This window comes from Cervus elaphus, chromosome 7 (assembly GCF_910594005.1).
Source record: "Cervus elaphus chromosome 7, mCerEla1.1, whole genome shotgun sequence".
Classification (NCBI taxonomy): Eukaryota; Metazoa; Chordata; class Mammalia; order Artiodactyla; family Cervidae; genus Cervus; species Cervus elaphus.
Genome location: NC_057821.1, coordinates 12,590,991 through 12,618,604, shown reverse-complemented (window position 1 = coordinate 12,618,604; position 27,614 = coordinate 12,590,991). Strand labels below are relative to the sequence as shown.

Here is a 27,614-nt window from a genome sequence, read left to right as displayed (position 1 = left end):
GCACTGAGTGGTAGGATAAAGGAAGCTGCTTTTCACTTAAAAGTCTTCTGTGACGTTTGTAGGCTGTTGCTGTTACAATAAAACAAAAATAAGAACAGGACGAAAAGGAGGAATAACAACAGATCATTATCAGTTCCCAAACGACCAAGGGGCTCAAGATGGGGGCTTCGAGGTGAGGCAGTGCTTCAGTATGGGCCTTGAAGGTCCATAATGAAGAAATGACAGAATTGAAGGGATGGGAGCTGGCTTCCTCAAACAGGGCAAAGTGGTCCCTAAAAGGCTGAAGGGCACAGATGACGATGCGGTGAAAAAATAACGTCTCGAGTGCTGTAAAGTGGCTTTGAGTAAGAAAGGAATGGGATAGCTCCACCCCTAGGCGGGCCATCGTTCCTTCCGGACCAATCCAGGTACTCTCTCCCCACCGCCCTCTACCTGAGGCCACAAAGAAAAGTTGCCCCTCACAAACATGGCTGCACCAAGCTGGCCACGCCCCTCAGCTAGAGGGCGACCGCCAGTAGTCCCGCCTCCCGCCACCTCGGCGGCCAATGAGGGAGAAGCATGAGACTTTGCACATGCGTGGCGCCACCAGTGGGCGCGTCCAGTAATGACTCCGGGAACCCGTCGAGTAACATGACTAAAAAGAAGCGGGAGAATCTGGGCGTCGCTTTAGAGGTGAGGGGAGAAACGGGGGCTGCAGCAAGCCGTGAACTTCTCCCCGCGGCGGGTAGTGGGTCGGCCGGGCTACTGGTTGGAGGAGGGAGTTGGGGGAGGAAATGAGAGCGACGTGGGTTTGGGAGAGGGACGCGAGGGTGAGAGACGGCCCGCTGGGAGAATCGAAGGTTGCATCTGTGCTTGATTTTGAACCGAGGGGTCGTGAGAGGTGGGAAGAGAAGGTGAGGGGACTCCCGGAGGGGAAGAGGCTCGCGGGTAAGGGGAGCCCCAAAGAGGGCGCGGTACGGAGATTTGGAGGCCCTGAGAGGAAACGTTTAAGTGAAAGGGGGAACCCAAAAGGGGCGGGTACTCGGAAGTGAGGGGATCCCCAAGGCGTAGAAATCGGTAGATGAGAGGACCCCGAAGGTGAGGGACCCCATACTGTTTAGTATATTACTGGTGGCCTGAGATGGGGAATTTTTCTTCTGGGGTACTGAAGCATGAAGCTTGAAAAGTACTTTGTGGGAATCTGTAGAGGATTCTGGAATGGTGATGTTCACAAAGAGCTTACAAGTAACTGCATATGGAAGGGAAAGAAAATTGATCCCTGTCGAGCAACTGCTGTTTGTTACTTTATTTGCATTCCTGGTTAACCCTCAGTACAAGGCTGTGAGATTTTTACAGATGGGGAAACTGAAGTTTCAAGTAGAGCCTGAGCGGAAATGGTTGAGGGGCCCAAAATCAAGCACAGGTGATTTGCCTTCTGCGACATCTTGTTTCTCCCGTTTTATGGTACCCTTAGATCATCCTCCCAGTGGTTGCAGGAAAAGTACTGGGTACTTGTCTTGATGAGATGATGATGATGATGAGATGTCGCTCAGTCGTGTCCAACTCTTTGCGACCCCATGGACTGTAGCCTATCCTCAGTCCATGGGATTTTCCAGGCAAGAATACTGGGGTGGGTTGCCATTTCCTTCTTCTTGAACTTACTCCCAATTCAGTGGTTCTCAGTCTTAAGACTGCATTAAGGATCTTGTTAAAATGGGGAGTTGAATTATCCCCTATCCCAAGTAATTCAGTAGGACTTGGGTGTGTATTTTTAACAAAGAATGTATTTTTAACAAGCTACACCTATGCTTAATGCAGGAGATTTTAGTACCACTGCTTGAGAAATATTGGCCTACTCAGTAGGGAACAAGGTTGGTGGAAATGTGAATCTTCTTGTACTGGGATGGCCAAAAATTTTGTTCAAGTTTTTCTGGAAAAAAAAAAAAGTTTTTCTGTAAGATGTTGTGGAAAAACACAAACAAACTTTGGGGAGATTGGGTTCAATCCCTGAGTCGGGAAGATCTGCTGGAGAAGGAAATGATGACTCACTCCAGTATTCTTGCCTAGAGAATTCCACAGACAGAGGAGCCTGGCGGGATACAGTCCTTGGGGTTGCCAAGTGTCAGACACAACTGAGTGACTAACACACAATAAAATCAAATATAGATGCTAAAATGAGATGGCACTCTGAAATGGGAAGAGCCTAGACTTTATAGCCTGTATTAGGGCATGATAAGCTGGTGTAACAGAGAAATCCCCAAATTCGGGGTTTTGTTTGTTTATAAAGATCAGATAGTAAAGTTTTTGACTTTATGGGCTGTATGGTCTCTGTTGCAACTACAGTTGGCCCTCATTGTTCACAGATTACGTATTTGTGCATTTGTCTACTTGTTAAAATGTGCTTGTAACCCCCAAATCAATACTTGAAATGCTTCTGTAGTAATTACCAAACTGACTCAAAGCATTGAGATTTGATTCACCTGAGGCACACATGTCCAGTTACAGTCAAACAAGGTGATAGATAGTGTGTCTTATTTTTCGATCCTTCTGTGTGCTATGAACAAGTATCATTTTTCTGGTCTATTTAGTGCCAAGTTTCTTGCATTTTTGTGCTTTTTGTTGGTGATTTTGCGGTTTAAAATGGCCCTCAAGTGTAGGGCTGAAGTGCTATTTAGTCTTCCAAAGTGCAAGAAGGCTGAGACATGCCTTATGGAGAAAATGTGTGTGTTAGATTAGCTTTCTCAGGCATAGTTATAGTGCTGTTGGATGTGAGTTCAATGTTAACTAATCAACAATATATATTAAATCAGGTTTCTTTAGACACAAACACACAGGGTTTTGTATTGCTCAGCTGATAAAAATGTGACCAGAGGCTCTCTGGAACCTAACCTGGTTCGGTATTTGCTAATTTTTTGTTGGCAGCTTTATAGAACATAACTACCAAAATAATGAGACTCAGCTATACTTAAAAAAAAAAAAAACTAAGCACAAAAGCAGCCATAGGCAGTATGTAAACTAATGAGTGTTCCAATAAAACTTTATTTACAAAAATAAGTCATACATCCAATAAAACTTTTATTTACAGAAACAAATCGTGGACCCACAGGCCATTGTTTGCCAACTCCTGGTCTAGGGTACCAGGATAGTAGTGGTTCTACCATATTCCTTCCATCTTGTGGTTCTGTCCCCCGTGTTGTCACCTCATGAATGAAGCTAGGTTGCACCACATTGAAGTGTTCACAGGAAAGATAGAGTAGAGGAAGCACACTCACTGTCTTAAGAATACTGGACCCAAAGTGCCCTCTTCCCATTGGCAAAGATTGCAGCTAAGCTGCAAGGCCCTTCATCACCTAGGAGACCATGTGCCCAGCTAGGGCTCCATTGCTGTGGAAGAAGATGTACGTGTATTTTACTGGACAGCCTGGGTCTCCTCAGCAGACTACATCTTAACCTCACAGGGTAGTTTTGAGGATTAAATGAGAGAGTATTTGTAAAGTAGCACAGTGGATGATCAATAAACAAGGCTTTCTTATGTAGCCTTCCTTCCATTGTAACTAAGTTTGGACTTTGTAGTTTCCTAATTGGTAACATGAAGGACTTGAACATCACCAGGGGTTGCAGACTCAGTGACTGTGCTCCACATACAGATCATAGATGTTCATAGATGTCTTTTGTTTGTCTGACGTGGGTTTTATTTATTTATTAGAGATAATGCCTTTCTTTTTTTAATATTTATTTTTCTTTGTTTTGGCTGCTTACTTGTGACAGCTGGGATCTTACTTTGGGTCTTTCTTTCAACAGATGAGTTTTTTTTTTTTTTTTTTAAGTTGTGGCATGCAAACTCTTAGTTGCAGCATGTGGAATCTAGTTCCCTGACCAAAGATGGGACCTGGGCCCCCTACATTGGGAGCATGGAGTCTTAGCCACTGGACCACCAGGGAAGTCCCTGATTTGAGTTTTAAAAGTGTTCTGAATATGGTGATGTGCCTGCTGTCCTAGTGCCTTATACCAATCAGTTTTGCCTGTTTTTTATTAGCCTGTCAATGTCAATATAAGTATTTACCCTGGTCATCTTGATGAGGAGGTTACTTTTGTTTGGATATTCTAAGGTTTGAGCTCTGCAGCTGTGCGCATGAGAAAAAACTTAGCTTCTGGCTGTCTCCTCACCTTGCTCCTCCTTTGCCCCCTGCAGATCTGAGTATTGAATGTGCACTGGTGTTCAGGAGCAGCAGATATTGTCCTGTTATTAAAAGTCGTGTGCTCTGAGCCAGTGAAGCGGTGATTTAATAAAAAATGTTTGTTAATCTGACGAGTGCACTAAAACCGCCACGAGTGAGTGATTTCGGCACCTGCAAACAGTCTCCACTTGCTGTAACGAAGCAATCACTGAGCAGGCAGCACTCCCCCTGAGGGCTGGCTCGGGCCAGCTGGACTGGACAGTCACCTCCCAGGACACCAAGGCATCTCTCACCCTCCCCCACTAGTGGCTCCTTTCAAAGCCTTTTTATCCAACTCGTGTGCCATCTTATGAGATGTCAGATTTGGGGAAAAACTGGCTACTGAGTTTTATTCTGAATAACAAGAGAGAATTATATTTCAGATGAGAAATCACCAGCTCTGGTACTGATTTTCAAATTGTGTGGGAGGAGGGAAAGATTGTATTTCCATCTAAACTGATAGAAGGATTCTGGCTGAGGGAAAGGTTGCATTTCAGTCTCAATGAATAGGATTTTGGCTCACGTAAAACCTGTTTGTTTTTTAATTTCTGATAGTAATGACCTGTTATTTGGTCATTGTACTTTCCCGCCACAGCTGGACCATTCACCTTGGTATCTTTAAATGTTTCAACAGTCTTTTTTTTTTTTTCAACAATCTTAAGTTAACAGATGTGCAGTGTCTTGGCTGACATTTAGAGAGTTGGATCTGGTGCCCAGTACAAAAATCTATCAGTTTGGAAAACTTTTAAGCTACAAGTTACAGAAAACTGACCTCAGTGACCTAAAAAAGCAAGAATACACTTTTTTTCCTCCCATCACAAGAAATTTGGAGCTAGGTAGTTACTGACTTTGGTTCAAAAGGTCAGCTATGTCAGGGCTGCTGTTTCTGCATTTTCTTAGCTGTTTCCTCTATTCACAAGATAGCTGCCACAGCTCCAATCATCATATTCAACTTTAAGTCAGGGAAAAAAAGAAAGGAACTATAACGCTCTTTGTCCTTTTTATCAGTGAAGCTTAAGCTCTCTTGGGAGTCTCCCAGCTGACTTCCGGATCATCTCATTGCTTAGAACTGGAACATGACCACTTCTGGCTGCATAAGAGGCTGGAAAAGTATCTTTGAGCTTTTCTAACTTCTATGGTGGCATGCAAAGGAGGAGGGGCTGGGCATCAATGTTGTGTTGACCAACTAACAGTAACTGCTAGAGGGAATAAAAGTGAGTGGTAGTCATTTAAAATTCACTGGAATTCTTATCAGAAAAAGAGGCCAGGATCAGTGATGGTGAAAGACAGGTGGTAGGATAAGAGCAAAAATTGACCAAGGCAGGATGAGCACCAGGAGGAGAGAAGCCTGGACACTTGTGTGTGTGTAGTGTCAGCCGCCGCTGTGAACTCTCTGAGGGTAGTGAGAGACAGCAGCACTAAGTGTGGATGAAGACGGTCTCGGTTCTGGAACAGGCTGGGTACAAGGCTGATGGGAACCTACCAACTTCCTAAGACAAAGGTTAGAAGCAGCCTAGTGGGCCATCAATAAGTATTTACTGAATCGGCCTTGAGAGATAGAGGAGGCATTGAACTCTCCCCTCTGACTTCTGGGCCCAGTTGACTGGTTCATCGGTCAGAGGTCAGGAGGCCACAGTGGAGCAGGCAGCTGGACACCGCCTTGCTGGCTGCCGCCCAGCCAGGGGCTAGGAGAAAGGCTTGAGGTCTGTGGACACAGTTCAAGGGCAACTGACCATTAAATAAACTTCACCTGCTGCCAGGCACAAGCGACAGGTCGCCATTGGGGAGGTGATTTCTCTTGGGCAGACTGTGTCTGGCTCCACTCCACTTGACGGGGGTCAGGAGACTAAAACCTCATTACCTAACGCGGCTGGATGTCAGCGTGTGTGGAGTGGCTGTTTGCCAGCATCTTAATTAATGAATTCATAAGGCGCGGGGTGGATGCCAATTCTTAAAAAGGGCTCTGAGCCTTTCAGCGATGAAGAAGCTTTTGCTAATTTATCAAAAACTACATATTGGGGGAAAGAAGAGAAAACAAGGCTCAGACGGTGTTCTGGCCCAGGACAACCAAAGGCTTCAGGCACAGATTGACATGGCTCTGCTTGTGAGCTGCTCAAAGGCCAGGGGGTCCCGGAAGGCTTTAGAGCGCGCGAGGGCTTCAGCTGGGCCCCCAAGTTCCTGACCTGGGGCAGGGAGTGACTATGCAGAGAAATGACAAGCCCCTTAGCTCTCTGCTTTTCTTGAAAATTGTTCATTGATTAAAAACTGGGTGGGTTTGCTGTCATCTGCCCAGCCTAGAAGAGAAACTTCTGATGATTTGGGAGCAGTGGTGGAGGTTTTTGTTTTCTACCCTCAGAAAACAAAAGAGCCTCCTCCACAGAAAAACATCCCTTAGGGGCCATCAGGGTAATCTGTCCTCTGGGATTTGAGGCTGGTCACCTGGAAAATTAGGGCCCATGACCCTCGTGTGAGTTGGCCGTGTGGCCTCAAGGCCCCAGATGGGAAGCTGGAGACCATCTGGGCTGGCCGGCTGGCTTCTCTCCCCATCATAATACACGTCCTGGGGCTTCCCTGACGTGTGAGAATGAGTGGATTTCCAGAAATCCAGTTTCTGGATTACTGGGGCTGGAGATGAAACAGGTGGCCCCACTCTTCGGGCTGTGGGTTGTTAACAAGTAAGAAGAAAAGCTGTGGGGAAAGGAGGTTTTCAGGCCCAACTCGCCCACCTTTTTCCTTCTCAGACGCATGTTTGTTCTGTGCGCTTGTCAGGGTGCTTTGGCAGCATAGGTCATTTGGGGGAGGGTGCCTTGGCTGTCTGAAGCTCAGAGTTGGAAGGTAATAATTGCCTTCAGTGTGAGGACACGCTGGGCTCCCATCTCACTGTCTCCAGGCAAACAGATTTCAGTCAGGTTCTTCCCTCACAGCGAGTATCTGTTATGTGGACAGAAACCAAGCAAAGCCCTTGTACAAGATTATTCAGAGCAGAGAATCTGTTAAAGCCAGATCAACAAGCTTAGATGGGCTTCAACTGGGATGTGTAATGATTTTGTTCCACAGAACCCTTCTTTGTCATGAATGTTTTCATGAGGGATTTTGGTGAAAGAGCTTAAAGTGGTGGAAGGAGCATGAGCTCTGAAGCAGAAAAACACCGATTCAGACCCCAATTCTGCCACTTCCCAGCGCTATGACCTAGATCGGTTTGCATAAAGTGCAGGAGTTTGCTCCTCTGTAAAAAGGGGAAAGTCCCTTTCTTGCAGCGTCGATGCAGACTTTGGGGAGTATGCGGGAAGCTGCCCACAGACTGGCCCAGGGTGTAAGTGGAAGTTTCACCTGAGACCTGAAAGTGGCTCCAGGCTGGTGGCTCACAGCGCCGACTCCCACCACCCACTCCCTCGGGTGCCGGCTGTGTGACCCTGGACAGGTTACTTCAGCCCCGTGGCCCAGGTTTCCTCATCTGCAGGATGTGGATACTGACACTTCTCCTCACCGCCCAGGGTTATTGTGAGCGTCCTGTGAGGGAGCCGTATGAGGCGTTTAGAGCAGTGCCTGCCCCCGAAGTGTTGGCTGCTCCGGGATTACTGTGGACTCTGGGCTTCCAGGGGCTGCTCTGACTGGCGTGCTGCCATCCAGACACATGTAAGTCCACGATTTGAATTGGGCTCAGGTACCTTGACACCATGCTCGTTATTAAGTCTTGGTGCAGGGAGGATCTGGCCAGGCTGGTGCAGGATATGCCCCGTGACCGCTGCTTGACCCCTTAACTCATTCTCGGCCCCTTGTCACTCATAGCCCAGAAGCTCCTAAGAGCAAGGCCAGCAAGACCGGAAACGACTTCCTAAGCTGGAAAGCACAGTGGCTTGCCTGGCAGCGCCAAGCCCCAAAGGTGCCTCTGCCCTTTTCCAGCAAAAATCTGCCCTTTTCCAGAAGAACGTCTGGCCCTGGACAGTGGCTCCTTAGGAAGTGGGCGGGGGCCACCTCCTGGGCTGTCAGGATGCTTCTGGGAGCACCACTCAGCATCTTCAATAGGAGAATCTTCAGTGGGAGAGCGACAGCCTATAGCTCGTGCTTGTTGGCAGTCCTGGAACTGGCCGCCCGCGGGCTTGGCCTGACCAGGGTGCTGGGTGCTTATCCTTCCCTGCCCCCAAAGGGCCGCTTCAGGACCAGGAGGCACCACACTCCTGAAAAGATGCCCCCTGGGGATCCTGGGGGAATTTTACAGTTTCTCTTAACACAGTGGTTTTATGGCAAATAGGACCCCAGGGAGACTTCCCTAAAGCTGTGAGAATAGGGTGTTATTCCCCAAGTCAGGCGGCAGAGGTGGTTTTGCTTAATACTGAACTGCCTTTAGGGCGCCCAGAGCTGCTTCTGACAGAGGGGCCCTGGCCCAGACGCCGGCCAGCAGGGCTGGGGCCAACTTGGCTGGGGCTGGAGCCTCTTCTGACCTTAGCGTCAGTCTGCTTTCAGAACTCCGTGATCTGCTGCAGGAAACACCACCGCCTCTGGGGAGAATCCTTGGTCTTACAGTTCTCACTGAGCCTGCTCCTCTGCCCACTCTCCAAGCCACTGCCCAGCCTCCAATTCCCCAGCCCGAGTTTGGGTAAGAAGGCAGCAGTTCCTGTTCTGACTGTGGAGGAATCCCTCATGGGCCTTTCTGGTTAAAGTATTGAGTTGGCCAGAAAGTTCGTTCAGATCTTTTCATAAGATGTTACAGAAAAATCTGAGCAAACTTTTTGGCCAACATAATATAGACTTTCTGGCTCCTGTCTCCACGACCTTCTCTGGGGCCCTCAGCTCCCCCCTGCTGGAGAGATGCTCCCTCCCTTTCTCCCCCACCACTGCTCAGACTGGCAGTCTCCATGGGCCAGCTTTAGCCACTGCTGGTCTTGGGGTCAAGAGCAGACTTTACTGTCAGGACACACTGCCTGTTCACCACCTGTTTCCCGGCCCCCCAGCTGCTTGCACACAGGTTTACACAACACCCAGCGGGTGCTGGGCGCTGTGTGACGTGCCAGAAGGCAGACAGTGGTGTGGAGCTCACACCGCTGCCTCACTGACTCCTCGGACCCCTGTGCGGCCATGTCTCGCCTACTGACTTAGACACGCTGTTCTCTTCCCCTGTGTTAAAACGGACATTTGACCTTCTGAGTGTAAATGTAATGCGTGGACATTTCTCTCGTCTGTGTTACTGTCCTCCAGGGGCATCCACTCTCTGCCCCCACACAGCCTGAGTGAGCGCCTGCCTCAGTGCCCACCATAGCCGTTACTGTACCTCTGAGTCTCAGCCAGCAGTGCTGCCGCAGACCGCTCCAGGGAAGTCCAGAACTGAACCAGCGGGGCAGCCAGGCTCCTCCTGCCGAATGCCTACTCTCTGGCCTGCTGGGCAGGAGTCCCAGGAGTTGGTTGGATCTCTGATGGAGCCTCTTTCTACCTGAAGTCCTTCCTGGGCTTTGCATTCCTGCTTCCAGTTTGGCTGAGCACCCGGCCCCAGAGAGCCATGGCTTCAGTGATTGAACCTGGGTGCCAGCTGCCAGCCCCCACCTGCTATTCCGCATCTTCTCAGATGCCTGCCGGGACTCAGACCACACTTGAGTCTGTTCTGCCCCTAGCTGCTGCTCTTGGCCTCTTGACCTCGCTTCCACCAGGCCCAACCTTTACAACATGGCACCGGCTCCAGACCACCACAGATTCATCCCAGGGCAGGGTCATAAAGTCCCCAGCGTGCCGCGTCCCAAGCCAGCTGGGGAGGCTGTTCTGATGTCTGACCCTGCAGGCCCTGCTGACCCTCCGTGGATAGGACGGCCGTACCTGAGCCGGGGGGGCTCCCCTCCCGCCGCTGCCAGCCAGTGACCAACGGGGAGTTCGCTCCATTGCACCCCCGTTTCTCACTTCTCTTACTCTTGCCATAAATTAACTCAATTTTCTTTTTATTCCCTAAAGATCTAGTTGAAAACCATCCTCTAATAATAACAGACACTTGTTAACCCTTCACTGTGTGTGAGAGGCACTGTTCTAATATTAATACCTCGAATGTATTGCTTTGTATCATCTTCACAACTCTTGGAAATAGGAAACATTATTACCTTTGTTTTACACATGAGTAAACTGAGGCACCGAATTAAGGAAGTCACCTAGACATACAGCAAGTGACTGGTGAGCCTAGTCACCAGATTACAGCCCATACTCCCTATTACCACACTTCTCAGGAACTACAGCTTCAGGCCTCTGGGCACTTGGGCTTCCAACTGCTTGACTGCTTCCAGCTCTGACCCTTATGCTTCCAGAATCTTCTTGACATTTGTCTCCTTATTCTGGTCCTAACCCGTGTTATCTCTCCTGGTCCTAACTCTCTTGTCCTCTGTTGCCTTCAGCCTGGTTGCAGAGAGGAAGGAGGCTGATCAAAGACTATAGATTTGTTTGAGGGAATCTGCAAAGTGAGTTACCTGTGTGCTTGTCATTGCTGACTGAAAAACCAGAACAAGAGGCTGGTTTTCGGTTTGCGTCCTGGGTGCTCGCCCCTGTTTTCCGGTTCCGTCTTGCGGACCTAGGCCATCACCCCCTGACTCCAGTCACAACTTAAAAGGTGCATCTTGACCCTTCCTCCCAGCCTTATCGGCAGCCAGTAGGTCACCAGACTATTTATTTATTTATGGCTGTACGGGGTCTTCGTTGCAGTGAGTGAGGGCTACTCTTTGTCTCGATGTGCCGGCTTCTCATTGCGGTGGCTTAGTTGCCCCATGGCATGTGGAATCTTCCCAGACCAGGGACTGAACGTATGTCCCTGCATTGGCAGGCAGATTCTTAATCACTGGACCACCAGGGAAGTCCCTAGGTCACTAGAACTTTTGCACCCATTGTTATGGCTGCTTGAGAACTGGCTTCTGCTTCAGCAAGTGCGGCAGGGTGTTGGACTGCGGGGGCGGGGGGCACCTTCTGAGGATGGGTCTGTGGCCCTGAGGCTGAAGAGCCTCCCGACAGTCCCAGACTGCCCTCACTCTGCCCACAGCAGGCAGCTGGGTTTAAAAGAGAATTTGATGTTTAGAAGGGAATCAGAGAGAGCTGCAGCGGGACATAAATATTCATGGAGGGAGGTTAGAACTTGAGTCCCTAAAACCTTGATTTGTGTTAGTCTGTTTATGCTCATTAAAAAGTGGTAAGTGAAAGTGGGGTATTCATGGAACTGCAGATAAATTGGACTCGTTCAGATAAAGGCCTCCAGCTGCCAGCTCCACAGGCCCTGCCTAGAGCGTGACAGCAGACTGGTTTGCCCACTTGTGGTTTGCCAACCTCAATTTAAAGATTTTGCTTAGCATGATGAGTTCCTGGCCCCTGGTAGCCTTGTAGAGGTGTTTAGGGATGGAAAGCCCCGAAATTCCTCCGCAGAATGACATGCAAACCAGGGTCTGGCCAAAGGGTGGCAGGGAGAAATCTGACCTAGCAGTAATACTTGCCTGGGGTGGTCCACAAAGTATATCATCTTCGTGCATGTACCACTGCTTTTCCTAGCTTCTTTCCACTTCTGTGGGCACGAGGGGAGGGTTTCAGACTCCGGGTGCTACACGAGGCCCAGCCCCACTCATTCCTCCAAGGCTACAAACACAGGGACTGCAGCAGGCCAGGCCTTGTAGTAGCCACAGAGAGGAGACAGATGGCCACCACGCCTTCTGGGCAGGAGCTACACAGTCAGCCTTCCTTAGAGGCCAGGCATCACACACTTAAGTGGAGTGGGTTGATCTAGGTTAGACGTGACCCTGGGATGCAGATTTACATCATCTACCCAAGGGGCTCCCGGAGTTTGGCAAGATGAGATTTGGACACCCACAGCTGGATGACATAATATGCACTTGGCTTCATGAGAAAAGGATTGGCTAATCTGCCGTTCAGGGAAGAAGGCAGTACCTCTCCAGCCAAGGGCCGCAGAAAAGGCCTCATGGAGGAGAGAGTGCATCAAGAATTAAGCTTTGTGTGGGACCCAGCATAGAATTTGGTGCCCTGATTTTGGTTTCTGCACCAGGAAATGGAAACCAGAATTCTTAGGGCCCAAGGGGCGGCTGTGTGTGTTGGGGGTGCTGCTGTGACGGGCGGGCCTCACGGTGGCCTGTCACCTGTTCCTACTGGCTCCGTCTCCGCTAACCTTCACATCAGGCTGTTTCCATTCCCTGAGCCTGGCTCCCCGGCGCTGGTTTCCCTACAGTGCAGGCTCAGGACGCCCTTTGGCCTCCCCAGGCACAGGCCCCATCTCCTGCCTAGGGCTGTTCTCAGGACAGCCCTCCCTTTGGTACCCACTAGCAGGAAATGACACAATTAACCAAGCAATTAACTCAAAGCTCTGCAGTGGCTCCCTCCCACAGAGCCCCGCTTCCAGAGCTGGAGTTGGCGGCAGCTGGGGCTGCAGGGAAGCGGGTAGGTGGTGTGTCATTTGGGCTGAGCGCTGGGACAAGGGAAGAGGCTGACCCAGAAGGACTGGGGTAGGTGCGGGCCAGGAGGAGGGGCTGAAGGTCCAGAGTCTTCAAGGGCAACTCGACACTGTCCCCAGAACACCAGGGATGCCAGCATTGGTCTGCGCAGTCATTGATTTCTGTCTGTACAGGGGCCACTCCAGAAAGGACTGGAGCAGAGAACTGGCTGAGACCTTTAAGGAGAGGGGTGTTCTACCCTGACTTCTCAGTAAAGTCCTTCCATTTGGGGGACCCATTCTTCCATTTGTGAAATCGAAGTGGTATTTGCTATCCCTCCCAGGGTTGTGGTAACAGTGAGTGAGGTCATACGGAAAATCAAGCATGAGCTGAACCCAGGGCACTGTTCAGTCAGCTGCCGTGAGGGACACAGGGCCCTCTGCACTCCCACCCTAGGCTCCACCAGCAGGGCAGAGGCACAAGAAGCAGCAGGCCCAGACCCAAAAAGGTGGCCGATAAGACACCTGGAGACAGATGGAGACAGGTGAACTTTCAAAGCCCAATGCGTGACACCAGGACCCTGGACGATCCAGTCTAGTATTTCATAAAACATTTCCCCATAACAGATTATTTCCCCAAGAACACATCTCTGAAACTATAATCAAAATATATGGGAGAACTGGCACCTTTGGCATGTAGCCTTTCAGGAGCTTAACTATTCTACCACACAGTACAGCTGCCTTGATGCTGGTCAGTGCTTTTGCACAAAAACCAAGTCAGAAAGAAACTTTTGATCTGTACTTTCAGTAATTTTTATTGAATCTCATGGGAAAATGTGTATTATTACAAGTGGGGTTACTTAAATTGAAGTGTACCAATGTGAACAAATGCCTCTGCTTTTTGGCCCCTAGATGTCTAATCACGCGTGGAGTGCTTTGGAAAGGCAGAGACTTCCCATATCACCTCATTGATTCTAGGCTCCGCCTGTGTAGCAGAACCTGCCGCATTCAGGGCTCTGGTTGCTCCTGCTGTGGGGCCCAACTGGGGCCTGTGCTGGGGACACAGCTGACTGAGGGGCTGCTCCTGTCTGCCTCATCCCACGTGTGGCCCAGTGGGTCAGGGCAGCTCGGAGACCCTGAGCAACGCTCACAGGTGTTTCCAGCCGGGCTCAGGCTGTACCACGTGGAGGTAGAGAACAGCAAAGCGTAGGTTTGGGGTGTGGATGCTGTTCTAAGACTCCTGGAGACACCTTCCTCTTCATCCCAGAATCCCAGCTGTCTTGAAAACCGGAAGACTGTGCTACCCATCACTACCTGCTGGGTGTGCTGTGTCTTTCAGATCGATGGGCTGGAGAAGAAGCTGTCACAATGTCGGAGAGACCTGGAGGTCGTGAACTCCAAGCTGTGTGGGGTGGAGCTGAGCTCAGAGGCCAGGTGATGCTCCTTCCCAAGTCCTCCACCCCTTCGTATCTGTCCTGGTCCTGACCCTCAGCTTCCATCCCTCCCCTCCCCTGCTCCAGAGACCTGGGCCCTTGTTCCTCTTGTCCACCCTGCCCTGGCGTGCCCACTGCCCCTTAGGTGGGAAAAAGGCTCTCGCTATTTTGACTTCCCCCTCCACCCCCTCACCGCTCACAGGAGGTCTCTGGAGAAGGAGAAAAGCAGCCTGATGAACAAAGCCTCCAACTATGGTAAGAAAGCTCCTTCCCACTGCCAGCCCCACCCTCCAGTCCCAGGACCAGGAACCGGCAGACAGTCTGGGGAGCCCACAAAGCGATGGGGGTCAAGGGTGCACTTCAGGAGGGGGCCAGCCCTCAGGAGGCCACAGGGCCCCGCTGAAGGCCCAGCAGCCTAGGAGGGGAGCAGGGCTGCTCCTCTGTTCCAAGGGAGACGGCGAGGCCAGAGGGTCCATTCTGTCCTCCCCCGTGGGAGGGAGGGGGCGGCTGTAGCCAGGCTGAGATCCCTCCCACTCCCCCGACGTGGGGGGCCTGTTCTGGCCCTCTCCTTGCGGACCTCCATTACCTCCCAGGAAAACCTTGCGATGGGGGCGATGGTGGTAGGGTCTTTGGGGTCCAGGATGGACAATGAACCTCCCACGTGGGTGCCGTGCAGGGCTGCTGTGGGTGGAGCAATGCTGCCACCTTCTGGGTGCCAGGCACCACGCCAGGGGGAGCCCACACCCGGCTCAGCTGGAGGGTGGCTGCTGCCCCCCAGCACCCCGCTGCCACCCTGCCCTGCGGCCTGGGAGGTAAAGAGTCTGCAGAGGCTCCTCGGGCTCTGGTCTGTCCACCCCGGGGGGCCAGACCTGGCCCGGGATCAGCCCTAGAATAGTCTATACTCAGGGAACCTCCCGGAGGAATTTGAATCACTGTGAGCACAGTGCGGTCACATACCCCTGCCTGGGGCCTGTCTGGCCTGCCCAAGACTGGTTTGCACATATCCCCACTCCCTCACACAGGGAGAAATGAGACGTCAGTTTCCCCCTCAAAGCTGGTGGTTTTCACACAAAACTGTAGCATTTGTCACTCAGTTTAGCCCTCAGTACCAACCGCCTGTGTGTCATGAATGGACACAGTGTGGCTGTGGAATAGCTGGGCTGGCGTCCTCCAGCGGCAGCCTGACCACCCCGTGAGCACAGACGCTAGTTCCTGCTTAGCTGGGCATCCAGCAGAGGGCAGACTGGGGCGCGGCTTGTGAGGCTCTGCCTTGTACCTACTCCCCACGGAGGGCCCAGCTGCCCTATCTCTGCTTGACCAGATAGGACGCCCGGAGGGAGGCACACCACGGGGCCACCCAGGGACGAGCCGGAGGACCCTCCTGGGGAGGCCGCGCCACCACCTTGCTGGGCTTTCGGGTGTAGCCCTTTTGGTGACTCTCCCACACATGCTGTCTTCGGCTACATTTGGAGAGAAACAGCTGAGCAGCATTGGGGGTTGGGGCTTTTTTGGGCCCAGCACCTATAGCCAGAAGGTGGTGAGGATCTGGGCAGATGGAGGCAGAAAGATGTCCACCACCCTTTTTCCTCCCAGAGAAGGAGCTGAAGCTGCTTCGGCGGGAGAACCGCAAGAACACGCTGCTGTCTGTCGCCATCTTCCTCCTCCTGACCGTCGTCTACACCTACTGGGCCGCGTGAGGCTGCGGTTTCTCCCGTCAGCCCTGGCTTCCCCTCAGCTCCGTGATCACGGCCAAGTAGGCCCTTTGAGCCTCAAGAGGACCAAGGTACAAGGGCTGTTTCTCCCTGACCCAGACATTGGAGCAGGGCTTCCCATCAGCCTGGCCCCTCTCGCCTCCCATTCCCGCTGTGGGGCTTGGGGCTCCAGAAGGACTTTGTGCTTAGCCCAGGGGAAAGGCAATAAAGAACCTGTGTGCCGAGGAAATGTCATGACCCGATGGCAGTGGGGTGGCATTCAGGATTCCAGGGAGGAGAGGGGCTGTGAAGGTAAGCCCCCAGCCCAGGTGGGGAATAAGGCGGTGACAAAGCGCCTGCTCAGGCGGAACCACGGTGGGAGCGACGTCGAGAGCTTGGGCTGCTCTGCCTCCCATCAGTGCCGGCCTGTGATCACAGCAGAAAAAGTGTAGCCGGTGCGCTGAAGGGCAACCTGGGACTCCTGCTTGTGTGGTGGTCCCACGAGGGCAGAGTTAATCCATGATCTTCAAGAGGCAGCAGGCCTGGTGAGGCACGGCAGAGCCAGTGGGCATCCGGGGCCACGGTCACAACCAGACAGGCTCACAGTGAGTGGCCAGGAAACCTGGCGGGATTTGCAGGTGGGGCAAACGCAGGCCACCCCGCCCCTGCTCACAGCCTCTCCTCCAGCAGAGGCACGGGAGGCTGGAGCAAGGCCGAGGAGGGCAAGCAGCAGGATGCAGGGGCTTGGGAGCCGAGATCACACCAATTCAGTCAGAAAAGCAGGGAAAGGCATTGTCCTGGGCGCTCAGGCCGTGGAACGGGAAGGAAGGACCCAGGCGGTGTGTAGGCGGAACGCTCTAGGGGAAGACCTGCCGGGTGACAGGACCCGTGGAGAAACGTGCGCCTAGAGCAGAGGGGGCGAGGCGCCCGTGGCCTCCAGCGCAGACGCGGAGCCATGGCTCCCTCCCCGTCCGTGGCACTAATTGGTCTGACGCCTCTGTTGTTTTAGTCACACTGACCGATCCCGGGTTGTCACGGGCGCCGCTGGGAGTAGCTGAGTGACTGGTGTGAGGGGGCGGGGCCTCATTCTCCAGTCCCTGCTTCTCACAGGGGCCACAGCATTTCTGACTCTTCCTTGGGCCCCTCTTTGGCAGCAAGCAGCAGCCGTGGGAGCCCTGAGCTCGGACACGGCGCTGATTAAACCAACCCTCTCTTCCCCCCTCTTCACTGAGGAGAGCTTCCTCCCCTTCACCTCCAGCCCCAGCTGTTTCATCCAAGCCAGCCCCAGACCACAAAGCACAGAGGACACACAGCAGCAGCCCCAGCACAGAACCACACAGGCGTTAAAAATACGTTTGTCTTTAATGATCCAAGGTTCTGCAAGACACACTGATACCCAGAATTGGGTGGAAATACAGCATCTCAGCGGTGCTGCTGACAACCTGGGGGGAGGGGCTAGATGCTGGCTGGAGACCCCTGAGGTGGAGTCAGTTCCAACCTCACGGGAAGCCTCAGTGCCCTCTATCTCCATGGAAACCAGTCTAGTACTGGGATGAGGCCCTAGGGAGCCCCTGTGAGCATCTCCGAGAGGTATTTCCCATTAAAAATAACCACAGGTTCCCTCCCCCACCCAAAGCTACTGCCTAGCTTCCCCCTCCGCCCGCCAAGATAGAGGACATGGAGTGACCACATAAGGACAAACAAAAGCAACTGTGCCTCCTGCTGGGGAAGAAAACAAAGAGGGGGGGAGGGTGGCAAGGTGTCTGGGGCAACCAGGAGTGCCATGATCGCCAGAGGACTGGGTGCCACCAACCCTGGAGGACCCTGTTACGGGGGACCACCACTGCTGGCCACAGAAAACGCAGGTCTTCAAGGCTGCTTCCTCCCCTTCTAGAGCTGCCCAAGGTTTACACTGAGAGGGGTGGGGCACAGAAAGGCTCTACAACCCCAGGAAGCAGTCACACCCACCCCCGGACATGCCACCTGCATCCTATATAGTATCGGACGGAGTCCACATGCTTCCCTTCCCGGCCTGCAGGATGGTCAGAGGTGTGAGCTGGGAAGAACTCCAGGGAAGGCCAGGGCAGGGCAGGGGAGGAGGCAATCTTCTCCAACTTGGCATCAAAACAGAACAAGTTCAAAGAAACAAAGCTTTGATTTATATAGCAGCTGCTCCGGCCAGCCACAACAGTGGGCCTCCTCCCTCTCAGGGCTTGCCCAGTAAAAAGCTGGGCAAGGCAGGGGCACGGGTGCCCTCGGGCAATGCACAGAACTCAAAAAAGTGAGTGTGCGCTATAGGCGAGAACGGCAGAGCCCTGCTGCCCCCGACACATCCCCCACTGGCCCCAGGTGCCCTGGGCCCTGACCTTGACCTGCTGCAGAAGCTGACAGAGTCCTATCTTGCCAGGGCAGACAGTTCCCAGGCAGCACTCCAGGGAGGAAAGTTCAGAGTGTCCCACAGAAGGAACATGTGTCCTCTAAAGGCTCCAACTGAGCTCTTCAGAGGAGCTGGAGGGGCACCGCCCTCAAGGCCGGGCTCGGAAGGACAGGGCGTTGGGAAGGGTGGGCGCACCCCAGGCCCTCAGGCGCTGTGCGTCTGGATGAAGGAAAGGACATCCTCCTTGGACAGCTTGTCTGGGTCCTGGGGCTTCTGGGATTCGTGCACACGGATGCCATCCCCCCACTCCCAGAAGAGCCGGCCATAGTAGCAGATGCTGGGGGGAGAGGGGAGGTCAGAGGCCGCACCCCGGGGAACAGGACCAAGAGACCCCCCTGCCAAACCAGCACCTGTGATGGGAACGATTCCCTCTGGCAGCCAAAACATACCCAGGAAGCCCCACTCCTTCCTGCCTTCCAGAACCCGATTTTCCCAACACCACATAGCTTCTGCTGCTAACAGCATCCTACTGGATCCTCTCATTACTGATATTCCTGGCTTATCTGTCTCTGCTGCTCTAACAGAACAGTATTAGTGTGGTGACACTAATTACAGGCACATTAGGGCTACTGCTGCTGTTGAAACCTATGACCAAGAGTCTGGCAAACAGACACAGGGTCTGAGAGCAAGGCTGTGGGCCTGGCCACGTGCCCACACCCAGGACGCCCACCCAACCTTCACAGCCAGTTCTGACATCACCGCCCTCTCCCTGAGCTCACCACCCAGTCCCAGACACACCCTGCAGAGACCACCATCCCACCCATGGGGGAGGTCCCTGCCTGGGCCACAGTGGGTCTCAGGGCACAGGTGTGCCCCAGGAGCTGGCATCCAGGTAGGAGTTCCTGGGGCTGCTGAGGGGGCAGGGCTGGAGGAGGCCTACTTACTGAAATGGAGCAATGGCATCTGCAGGGAGGTCAAAGGTAGAGTTCTTGGTTTTCTTGTTGTGGAAGAACTTCCTCTTGAAGCTTTTACTGAATCCCATTGTCCATGGCTCTGATGGGAGGAAGGGGAAAGAGGCTCAGAAAGGACACACAAGACCCTTGGGGGATGGGTCAGGCCCTCCTCCCTGGTTCCTCCATGCCTCTTCCCCAAACAGCAGCAGAAAACAGCCTGGGAGGACACAGCCCTCATCATCAGCCCAAAGGGGCTCCAGGAGGACGCCTAAGATGACTACTTCTCAGCAACCCCACCTCCCTCCAGGGTACCATCTCTGGGACCCTGGCAGAGGGAACAGGATTCTGTTAGCCAGAGGGAAGAGGATTCAGCAGGAGATACAAATGGCCAGGTTTGTCTTTCTGGATCTGCCACTGCCGGTGGGGAAGGCCCTTCTCCTGCCATGAGGACACCAATGTACATATACAAGCTGGGCTTCACTCTCCAGCCCAACCCCCGGGACCACCAAAGACACAAGAGCTCAGGGAAGACAGTCCCCCTCAACATACACCTGGCTCTGCCCGCCTCAGTAGGAAGCCCTGAGCGCCAGCCCAGGTGGGGTGTGGGCCGGTCGCCCTGGCTGAGGGAGGGGTCAGGGAGAGGGGCGCATCACCCACCGTTCACCGTCCTGACGATGTAGAGGCCAGTGGGCACGAAGTGCCGGTCGTCACGCCCAGTGTAGCTGAGCTTCGGCGTGCCGCTGGAGCCCTTGATGATCTTCATCTCTAACCTTGATTTTCCCAAGCAGGTGTGCACACAGGAAGTGTGTGTGAGACAGACAGTCCTGACGTTAATCTCTGACTAATGTCAGAACCAACCAACCCAATACTTGAATCTCGGCTCAACATAAGAGAGACTGAGGCAGAGACTTGAGTTGCTCCAGGTCACACGGTGGGGTGCTGGGTTTAGAACTCAGCCTCTGAACTCCCAGCTGAGCCGTGGAAGCAGGGGAATGGCACACACCTCTGCTGTGTTGCTGTTTGCGGGGTGTCAGGGTGACACCAGCTGGGGTGAGATCTGAAACCCCAAGTGCTGCTGGGCCTTCAGTTCACCAGCCATGGTCTCAGCATGGCCACTGAAGAGTTAATTCGGGAGCAGTGAGACCAGGTCTGGCTCCAGTGGCCAGTGGGCACACCCAGGATGAGCCCCCCAGATGTGAGCACCCCGCACAACAGCTGAGAACACGAGGAAGCACTTAGACCCCTCCAACCCCCTGGCTCAACCCCTCTCGGCACTAGGGGCTTGGATTTATAGTGTTTCAGGCAGCTTGCGCTCTGCCTCGTCTGGACACTCGTAACTGTTACAGCATCAATGAGCCCGTATTTCTGCCTGACTTGCGCCCGCCCTGCTCCCCTCCTGACGGTGCTGAATCAGCTCAGCCGGGGACCTCTGGCTGCCATGCAGACAAAGGAGGTGGGGGTTAGAGGGACCATGGGGGCCACTCGGCACTGCGCCCCCAACCCATCTTACAGAAAGGCAGAGGAGGAGTCCTGGACGCTGCCACGCGCCCCACCCCAACTCCTTTCAAACTCACCTGACAAAAATCTTCTCCATCTCCTCCAGCCGATATACCTCCTTCACCCTGTGGGGAGAGGCGCAGAGATGACAGGGCTTCCCGGGGCACTTGTCTGAGCAGCAGGGGGAGGCAGGAGGCTGCGCCTACAGGCCCCGCACCACCCAGGCCACCACGAACATGGACCCAGCCTGGCACTGCGCCCACAGACAAGCCCTAGGGTTCACAGCTGAGCCTGGCCCGGGGCACCTGGGGAGCAGAGCCCCGGCTGGGGAGGACTGAGGAGGATGGGAGGGAGGGAGAGGAAGGGCTGGCGGCGACGTCCCATCAGTGTTCCAGCCCCACGTGGCCATCACTAGAGGCCAGGACACTAAGGACCAGGCCCTTGTCCAGGTCTGTCTACATGAATTTTAGGCTTTCGGGTAACAGTTACTTCCAAATCGTCCTAACAGGCCTATTTCCACCTCGGGTGAGGAGACCCCCTACCCAGCCCCCCAGCCCTGGATGCCGCTGAGCACGCCTTTGAGCCACTACTGGGTAAGCTGCCCAGAGACTGAGCAACCAGACCCCACACAACAGAGGCAGGGTCCCTGAAGCAGCTTCTCAGGACCTGGCAGACAGGACATTTTAAAGCACAAGAAGAAATTACTTTTTTAAGACTTTCAGAAGACTTCTATAAAGTGCATTCTTACTACTGGATTTAATTCTAAGTAAATTTGTATTAAAAAGAATAGTGAAAATTATTTTTTCAGTTTCTAGACACACGAAGCCCCAAAGATCATCACATCAGACCTTGGCCCAGACTGGAAAAGTCTCTTCTCCGTCCGTCTGCTGCCTGTTCCTATCCTCCTCGCCTCGCATGGGGCCTGGGCCTTTCATACCACCTCACATGGCAGCAAACCATGGCCTTCTTTCCATGCACCAAGGAGCCCATTACCTCAAACCACCCTTCTCTTTATCACGTTCAAAAACTCCCATTCCCTCAGCACCCTTTTCTTACCCGAAAAAAATGAAAAGGCCAGGATTGATATGCTAATGATACCCAAGCACGAATGTGTGGCTCACAGGTGTGTTAGCGCCCTCAGAAGCACGAGCATCTGAAATGAGGACACCTGAACCCCGAGGAATGAATCTCTCCTGTGGAGGTTGGCCTGCTGTGACAGGTGGGACGGGGAGGTACTCGGGGCCAAGCAGGCACCTCTCCAGGACCCCCAAGCACATCACTCATCAGGGCAGTCTGACCTCTAACGCTGGCCTGGCCTCCACTGAGCCCTCTCCCACCTCAGAGGACGGGGGCAGGCACTAGCCAGAAAGAAGCAACGGGGAAGGAGGATGGGGGGAGAGGTGATACGCTCACCTGATGGGATTCATGTCGGGCCGACTGGGCTTAGAAACAGCTTTCACAAATTTCTCAGCAAGCTGAATCCTACAATCCAATGGAGTCTCTCAGAGGCAAGTAAGGGTACCTCTATCAGGACCCCTGCCCCCAGAGCATCTTCATGGCACCAGTGGGAGGGCACTCCTGAATCTGCAGCAAAGCTGCTCTAAGAGGCGGCACCCGTGTCCCCCTGAAGGCCCCCTCCTGCCCTTCTCCACCAACGTCATCAGGGAGGCCCGCTCCCCCTCTCTGGATTCTGACCTCTAATTTTACATCTTGGTTGGTTTTCCTCAAGTGTAACTTTGGCTGTGCTCAGCCACCTCCAGCAGAACTTCAAGTATCATCTTTATTGTAAACGTCTGCTCCTTCACCCCAAACCACTGATCCCACAGTGCACCCACTCAGATGAGCCAGCTCAGGAGAGATGTCAGTGGCACGGTGGCGTAAGGGTGTTCTGTAACTCCCTTTAAACAACTGATTAAGCATCTGTGCACAAACGGAAGTGGGAGTTGTGGGACACCGGTGAACTGACACGTGGGGCCAGCCAGCACAGAACACATTCTTTGGGGAGAAGACCCGCCCTCTCCCCGTGAGGCCACCCTCTTGCTCAGCCTTAAGGCAAACATCACTCCTGATCTAAACGGTGGCAAGGTGGAGCCCTGGTGAATGAAAGTGCCAAGACCAACTTCTCACCGTGCCCTAGGAACCAGCTAGTGGGTAGAAGAGGGAAACTAAGAGTGTTCTTAAGCAGACAAGACCTGAGTGAGGAGCCAAGCCACAGAGGCCGCTGCCATAGCGCTGCCCTGGCCCACCTCCCCCTCTGTCCCCCAGGGCCCCGGTCAGACCGTTGGTTAAAGTGCTGCTCCCGCACGTCGCTGCCATTCAGCACGAGGACATCAAGGATGTGGATCGCACTTATCTTCCGCTGGGCCTTCCCCTAGAAGGACAAGGACACTGCCCACCCCGCCAGGCACTGGCCTGGGGCCCACTCCACCCAACGTGGCCTGCTGGCCTCCGTTCAAAGAGCTGGGGGAAGGGAGGTGCTCTGAACACATTTCCCTCACCTCCCTCCCAGTTGATGCTCAGCACCAGACTGGCCCAGGCTTCTGAGCAGACAAGAGATCTGAGGTGCTGGACCAGCCCCCTTAAATCTCAGACCCAGTGAGACTGCCATGGTGCTCTGGCAGAAGCTGGCTTCCCGCTCTGGCCCACTGCTCCCACTGACTGTTCTGACAGTTATGTGTATGGTGGTAATACCCAAAGCTCAGGGGAAATAACAAGTTGCTTCTTTCCCAAGGGATCCTTGGTCAGTAACAATATCTAAAAACTACACAGCAGGTTGACTAGGGCCTTTGCTACCCAGAGATGATCAAGATTTCCTGCACAGAAGGAGACTGTGAGCCTTCCCACCCGAACATAGTGTGGCTTAAAGCAACTACTGGAGGAGGAGGAATAATTACAAAGCCTTTGTTGGGCCCTGGGCCCCGTCAACAACCACATACACTGTAACCCAGTTAACTTGGGGTGTTGGGGGGGGCGGGGGTGGTGAAGGGCCAAGCCCAGCTGTGCCTCAGTTCCCTAGATGGCAGAGCCACAACACATGAGCAGAACCACCTCTGACCTCCCCTTTCAGCTCATGGACAATCTCCACGGAGAGCAGAGTATCCCGGGGTAGCTCTGTCTTCAGGTCCAGCTTGACCCAGCGGTCTGACTGGCGGCCATCCCACGTGTAGATCTGAGACTTCTACGGGCAGAGAGAGGAGGTTAGGTCAGGCAGAAGAGGGACTGAGCGGTCAGAGGCTCAGTTCTCAAAAAGGCTTTCAGTTGGTGGCTCCAGGGTGATGGGGCTGGAAATGGCAGAGGAAGAGGTCTGGAGAAAGGAGCTGGTGACACTTCATACACGAGCAGGACAGTGTTGTCCTCCGCTGCCTCGGCGGAAGAGGAGTGCTCTGACTTGGTCCCACCGGAGAGGGGGGAACGGGCTCAGGCACCATTCAGGAGGCCTGAGTCCATGATCAGTGGCCCTCAGGAAATATCCAGCTTGGTCTATGTGTGAAGAGGGTTTAGTGAAGGATCCAGAGAGCAGAGTGGAGACAGTGAAGAAAGAGAAAGAGAAAATGTGAGAGGACACAGAAAGGAAGTGAGGAAGACAGAGAACTATACAGGAAGACCAGTCAGAGTGGAAGGAGAGCGCGGTGAGGACTTTGCCCGGTTCAGACACAAAACTGCTCTCCCTCACCTCGTGTTAGACTCCAAAGGCACCAGAGTAAGGATAGGTGGTGTCTCTGCCAGACAGGGGTGACGGGGGTGGGGGCGGTGCTGCAAAGAAACGGCTGCCAGGACCCGAGCCGGCCAAGCCTGCTGACCACCCTGCTACCCAGGAGGCTCCACGTCACCAGGAAGGAGGCAGTGCTCCCTTCAGCAACGCACCAAAGTGAACAAGCAAATACATGAGTAAGTGAAAGAATGAATGACACATGGGTGACTCAGAGGAAGAAAGGAAGGGAAGTTTCAAGAAATACCTTCCCTGGATCAAAGCGCCAGCTCCTCAGTGCCAAACAAACACGCGCCAAGTGTGGCAGGCGGCTGTCCAGATTCCCACAGACAGACAGCACGGTTCCACCACCCAAGCCGGGGAGGGAAACAGCTGCAGGCTTACCCCCAGGCCGATGAGGAACTTCTGCTCGCTGCCAGACACCATGCAGCGGTAGTCGAGCACTGGGCGGATCTTCTCCAGGGTCTTGGCAGTAAGCAGCGTGGGCTTATAGCTGAAGATGTCAATCTCAGTGCCCTGCAGCCCCGGGTCAGAGAAAACACGGCTGGGTTGGGGAAGGCACAGGCGCTCAGTACGGGTGCCTGGGGGGTTGGGGGCAGAGGGTTAGGGCAGGCTGGGGGGCGGGGGGCGGGTGGGGACCAGAAGCACTTGCTCTCTGAAACATGCCCCCTGTTCTACCTAAGCAGGAACAAACTGGGATCTAATTCCACCTGCTTGGAGTGTTCCTTTAGGACCTATTAGAAGAGGCTGGAAAAGGAAAGAACACCGAGTCCCTGAGTACAGATCGATTTACCAGAGCTATAAGGAAATGTCACCAGAATATAAAAGCCTCCCCTTCAATAAAACTGAAAGCAAAGACTTGCAAGCAGTTGATTTGAAAGCAGTTAAGTGATCTCTCCACCTGTTTCAGAAAAATTTACACATGCTGTTTTTTTGAGGCCATCTTGAACCTCATTCTCCAGTCCCTGACCTGCACAACAGCTCAAGATTTGGGCCAGATTTAAATGAAGCCCAGGGAAAAGCCGGAATTCAGGTGGTAGGAAAACACAGGGCAGAAGAATTCTGGAGACCACTCACCAGAAACAGACCAGGGAGCCTAGGTCTGGGCCGCTCCACTGTGGAGCTCTCCTGCCACCCCCTCCTGACCCTCTGACCAGCTCCCGGCCTAAGATCACCTCACACTTCGTGTCTCCCCTGCAGCACAGGGCACCCTAAACTTGCCGGGGAGTAAGAGCCAGCACCACGCTTGGGGCAGCGGGAATGCTGATCACAACACATCTCAGGCCAAGAATCTTCAGGCGGCCTGGTGGGCTCTGTGGGAACTCAACACCCTCACCAAAAGTCCCCACCTGAGACCAGAAGGAGGTCTCAGCCCACCCCTGAAGCCCATGTGGTACTTGCACAAGCCCCCTGGAGGCCAGGCACCTGGGGGGTCTCAGTGATATCACCTCTTACCAGGCCTCTCTAACTCTTTATTTTTACCAGACACCAAGCTTACCTGGATGAGCTCGAAGAACTTAGATTTTGGATCTGTGGAAGAAGGAGCAACTCGAGCCTGGTCCGGGATCTGAAACAAGACAGCAAAGAACTTTGGTTTTCAAGCGCACTTTTGATCAAAGTTGTGTGTGGGCCTACACATAGGCTCAGACTGGGCAAGAAGAAATGGCACCCAAGGAAGCCGGAAAGGGGGGGCTGGGGTGGCCAATTCAGTCACTGCTCCCTTTCAGGCCTTGTGGTAACACTCCTTCAAAGCCATTTACCTTTCTCTGGGGCTCTCTGTGGTCAATACTGCTACCCAGGGCCACCAGCAGGAAACTGAGGCCCATTCACCCACCACCCTTGCCCTTTCTGACCAGTCTGCGGGGCTAAACGAGGAGTGAAAGAGCCAAGGAGGTGACTCCCAGCAGTGCTGAGACGTCCAACTCCTGAGTGCTGTGGGCTGGCCTGGCTGGGGGTCAGTCCCAGCCTTCTCGAGAGCTTCCTGCCCTGGAGCGAAACTGGGTCGGGGGGACACTCACCCCCCAGAGCTGGAGGCACTCTTTCCGGATCTCTGCCTGCCGAGGCTCGATCAGTGTCCTGGGAAAATGAAGCCAGTAAATGACTGAAACCTCTGGATAGGAGGAGTGTGCCTCCTGCACACCCATCAGAACCCCAAGAGAGGACGTCGTGTGAATGAACGTGTGCATGCCCACATGAGGCTAAGCCGTCATTACCCAAGGTGCTTATAACACTCACACGGCTCTGCCTCCGGGAGGTGAGGGCACAGGGGCACAGAAACCGAGATGATCTCCTTGCTCAACCACAAAGGGAAGGGAGGAGCCACCCTCCTGGCCACCCTGGATGGCAGGGTCCCCAAACACCCTTCTCCCAATTACCCATCAGAACACACCGGTTCCTTCCCTGACAGAGGCCACAGGAAGTCCATCCCGTGGACGTCACCATGCCCGAGAAAGCTGAGTTAGCTTCTGCTCACCCCCTACCAGAGGTGTTCCTTGACCAGTCCTCCCTCTCCTCACCTGATCACTCTTTATGTCCCCTGAACATTAGATATTCTACACATGCCCCTCTACATTCTCTGATGCACTGGTAACAACTTTTCCTGTATCCTTTGCCTGGGTTACTCTTATCTGTCCAAAGACAGATAAGCTTCTGAGGCCGAGGTTCATGCCATGTGCGTCTTTGGCATGCTTCAAAGAATACGGTAAAGTATGAGATAAAAAAGTAGGTATTTTTAAATGTTTGTAGAAATGAAGTAAAGAGCTCAGGTTGGGGGTGGGGGGTGGGGAACAAAACATAAAGATCTTCCCTTGAAATAGGTAGATTCTGGAAAGGGCAACACTCACGTATCTTGCACAAAGGCACGGATTTTGGCCAGAGCTTTGATCTGCAGACTGCAGTGGCTGGAATTTAAAAAAAAAAAAAGGATTTTATCTCAGAAGAATTACCAAAAAAGACAGCCTACAGTCATGAGGATAGAGAAGTTTAGCCAGAGCAGTGGCTATCTATGTTTGGGGACAGGGTTAAAGTCAAAAAAGAACCCCTTCAACCACAACCTTAAGGAACAGTTACGAGGACCTGATGAAGGCTTAGGGTGAAGCAGAACTGAGTCAAACCCTCCAGACCCTCAGATCCCAAGCCCAGCCATAAGGAAGGTTCTGATCTCATCCTTAAAAATTTGAGGACTTCCCTGTGGTACAGTGGATAAGAATCCGCCGGCCAACGCAGGGGACATGGGTTTGATTCCCCAGTCCAGGGATATCCCACATGCCGCAGAGCAGCTAAGCCTTTGCACCACAACCTCCAAACCCAAGCTCGAGACCCTGTGAGTCGCAACTACTGAAACCCGTGTGCCTAGAGCCCGTGCTC

General features: G+C 53.4%; 2 protein-coding genes across 3 annotated transcripts in view; one reads left to right on the top strand and one right to left on the bottom strand.

Moving 5' to 3' along the window:
- The first annotated feature begins 586 nt into the window (after nucleotides 1-586).
- Nucleotides 587-17,413, top strand: CCDC167 (coiled-coil domain containing 167). 2 transcript variants are annotated; one of them, XM_043907348.1, is made up of 4 exons: nucleotides 587-672; nucleotides 13,928-14,022; nucleotides 14,224-14,276; nucleotides 15,620-17,413. In XM_043907348.1, exons 1-4 carry the CDS (start codon nucleotides 631-633, stop codon nucleotides 16,162-16,164), a joined length of 735 nt encoding a protein of 244 aa, XP_043763283.1. In that variant the 5' UTR covers nucleotides 587-630; the 3' UTR covers nucleotides 16,165-17,413. The 2 variants fall into 2 exon arrangements, with proteins under 2 accessions (XP_043763283.1, XP_043763285.1); XM_043907350.1 differs by having other exon boundaries at nucleotides 15,615-15,958.
- Nucleotides 17,056-27,614, bottom strand: part of CMTR1 (cap methyltransferase 1) — a 53,046-nt gene continuing 42,487 nt past the window's right edge. Inside the window, exons 14-24 of the mRNA XM_043907347.1 lie at nucleotides 27,092-27,148; nucleotides 26,267-26,324; nucleotides 25,747-25,815; nucleotides 24,633-24,764; nucleotides 23,595-23,717; nucleotides 22,819-22,910; nucleotides 21,953-22,021; nucleotides 20,617-20,664; nucleotides 19,700-19,812; nucleotides 19,034-19,142; nucleotides 17,056-18,426 (exon numbers count right to left, since the gene is read on the bottom strand). Coding sequence (XP_043763282.1) covers nucleotides 18,294-18,426; nucleotides 19,034-19,142; nucleotides 19,700-19,812; nucleotides 20,617-20,664; nucleotides 21,953-22,021; nucleotides 22,819-22,910; nucleotides 23,595-23,717; nucleotides 24,633-24,764; nucleotides 25,747-25,815; nucleotides 26,267-26,324; nucleotides 27,092-27,148 — 1,003 coding nt within the window. The 3' untranslated portion in view covers nucleotides 17,056-18,293. The remainder of the gene's footprint in view (nucleotides 18,427-19,033; nucleotides 19,143-19,699; nucleotides 19,813-20,616; nucleotides 20,665-21,952; nucleotides 22,022-22,818; nucleotides 22,911-23,594; nucleotides 23,718-24,632; nucleotides 24,765-25,746; nucleotides 25,816-26,266; nucleotides 26,325-27,091; nucleotides 27,149-27,614) is intronic.

Bases quoted from the DNA above. Each gene is read 5' to 3' on its own strand.
- CCDC167 (XM_043907348.1), top strand. From the start codon at position 631: ATGACTAAAAAGAAGCGGGAGAATCTGGGCGTCGCTTTAGAG. The intron at 673-13,927 runs GTGAGGGGAGAA...TGTGTCTTTCAG, and splicing joins ATCTGGGCGTCGCTTTAGAG to ATCGATGGGCTGGAGAAGAA. The intron at 14,277-15,619 runs GTAAGAAAGCTC...CTCCCAGAGAAG, and splicing joins GAACAAAGCCTCCAACTATG to GAGCTGAAGCTGCTTCGGCG.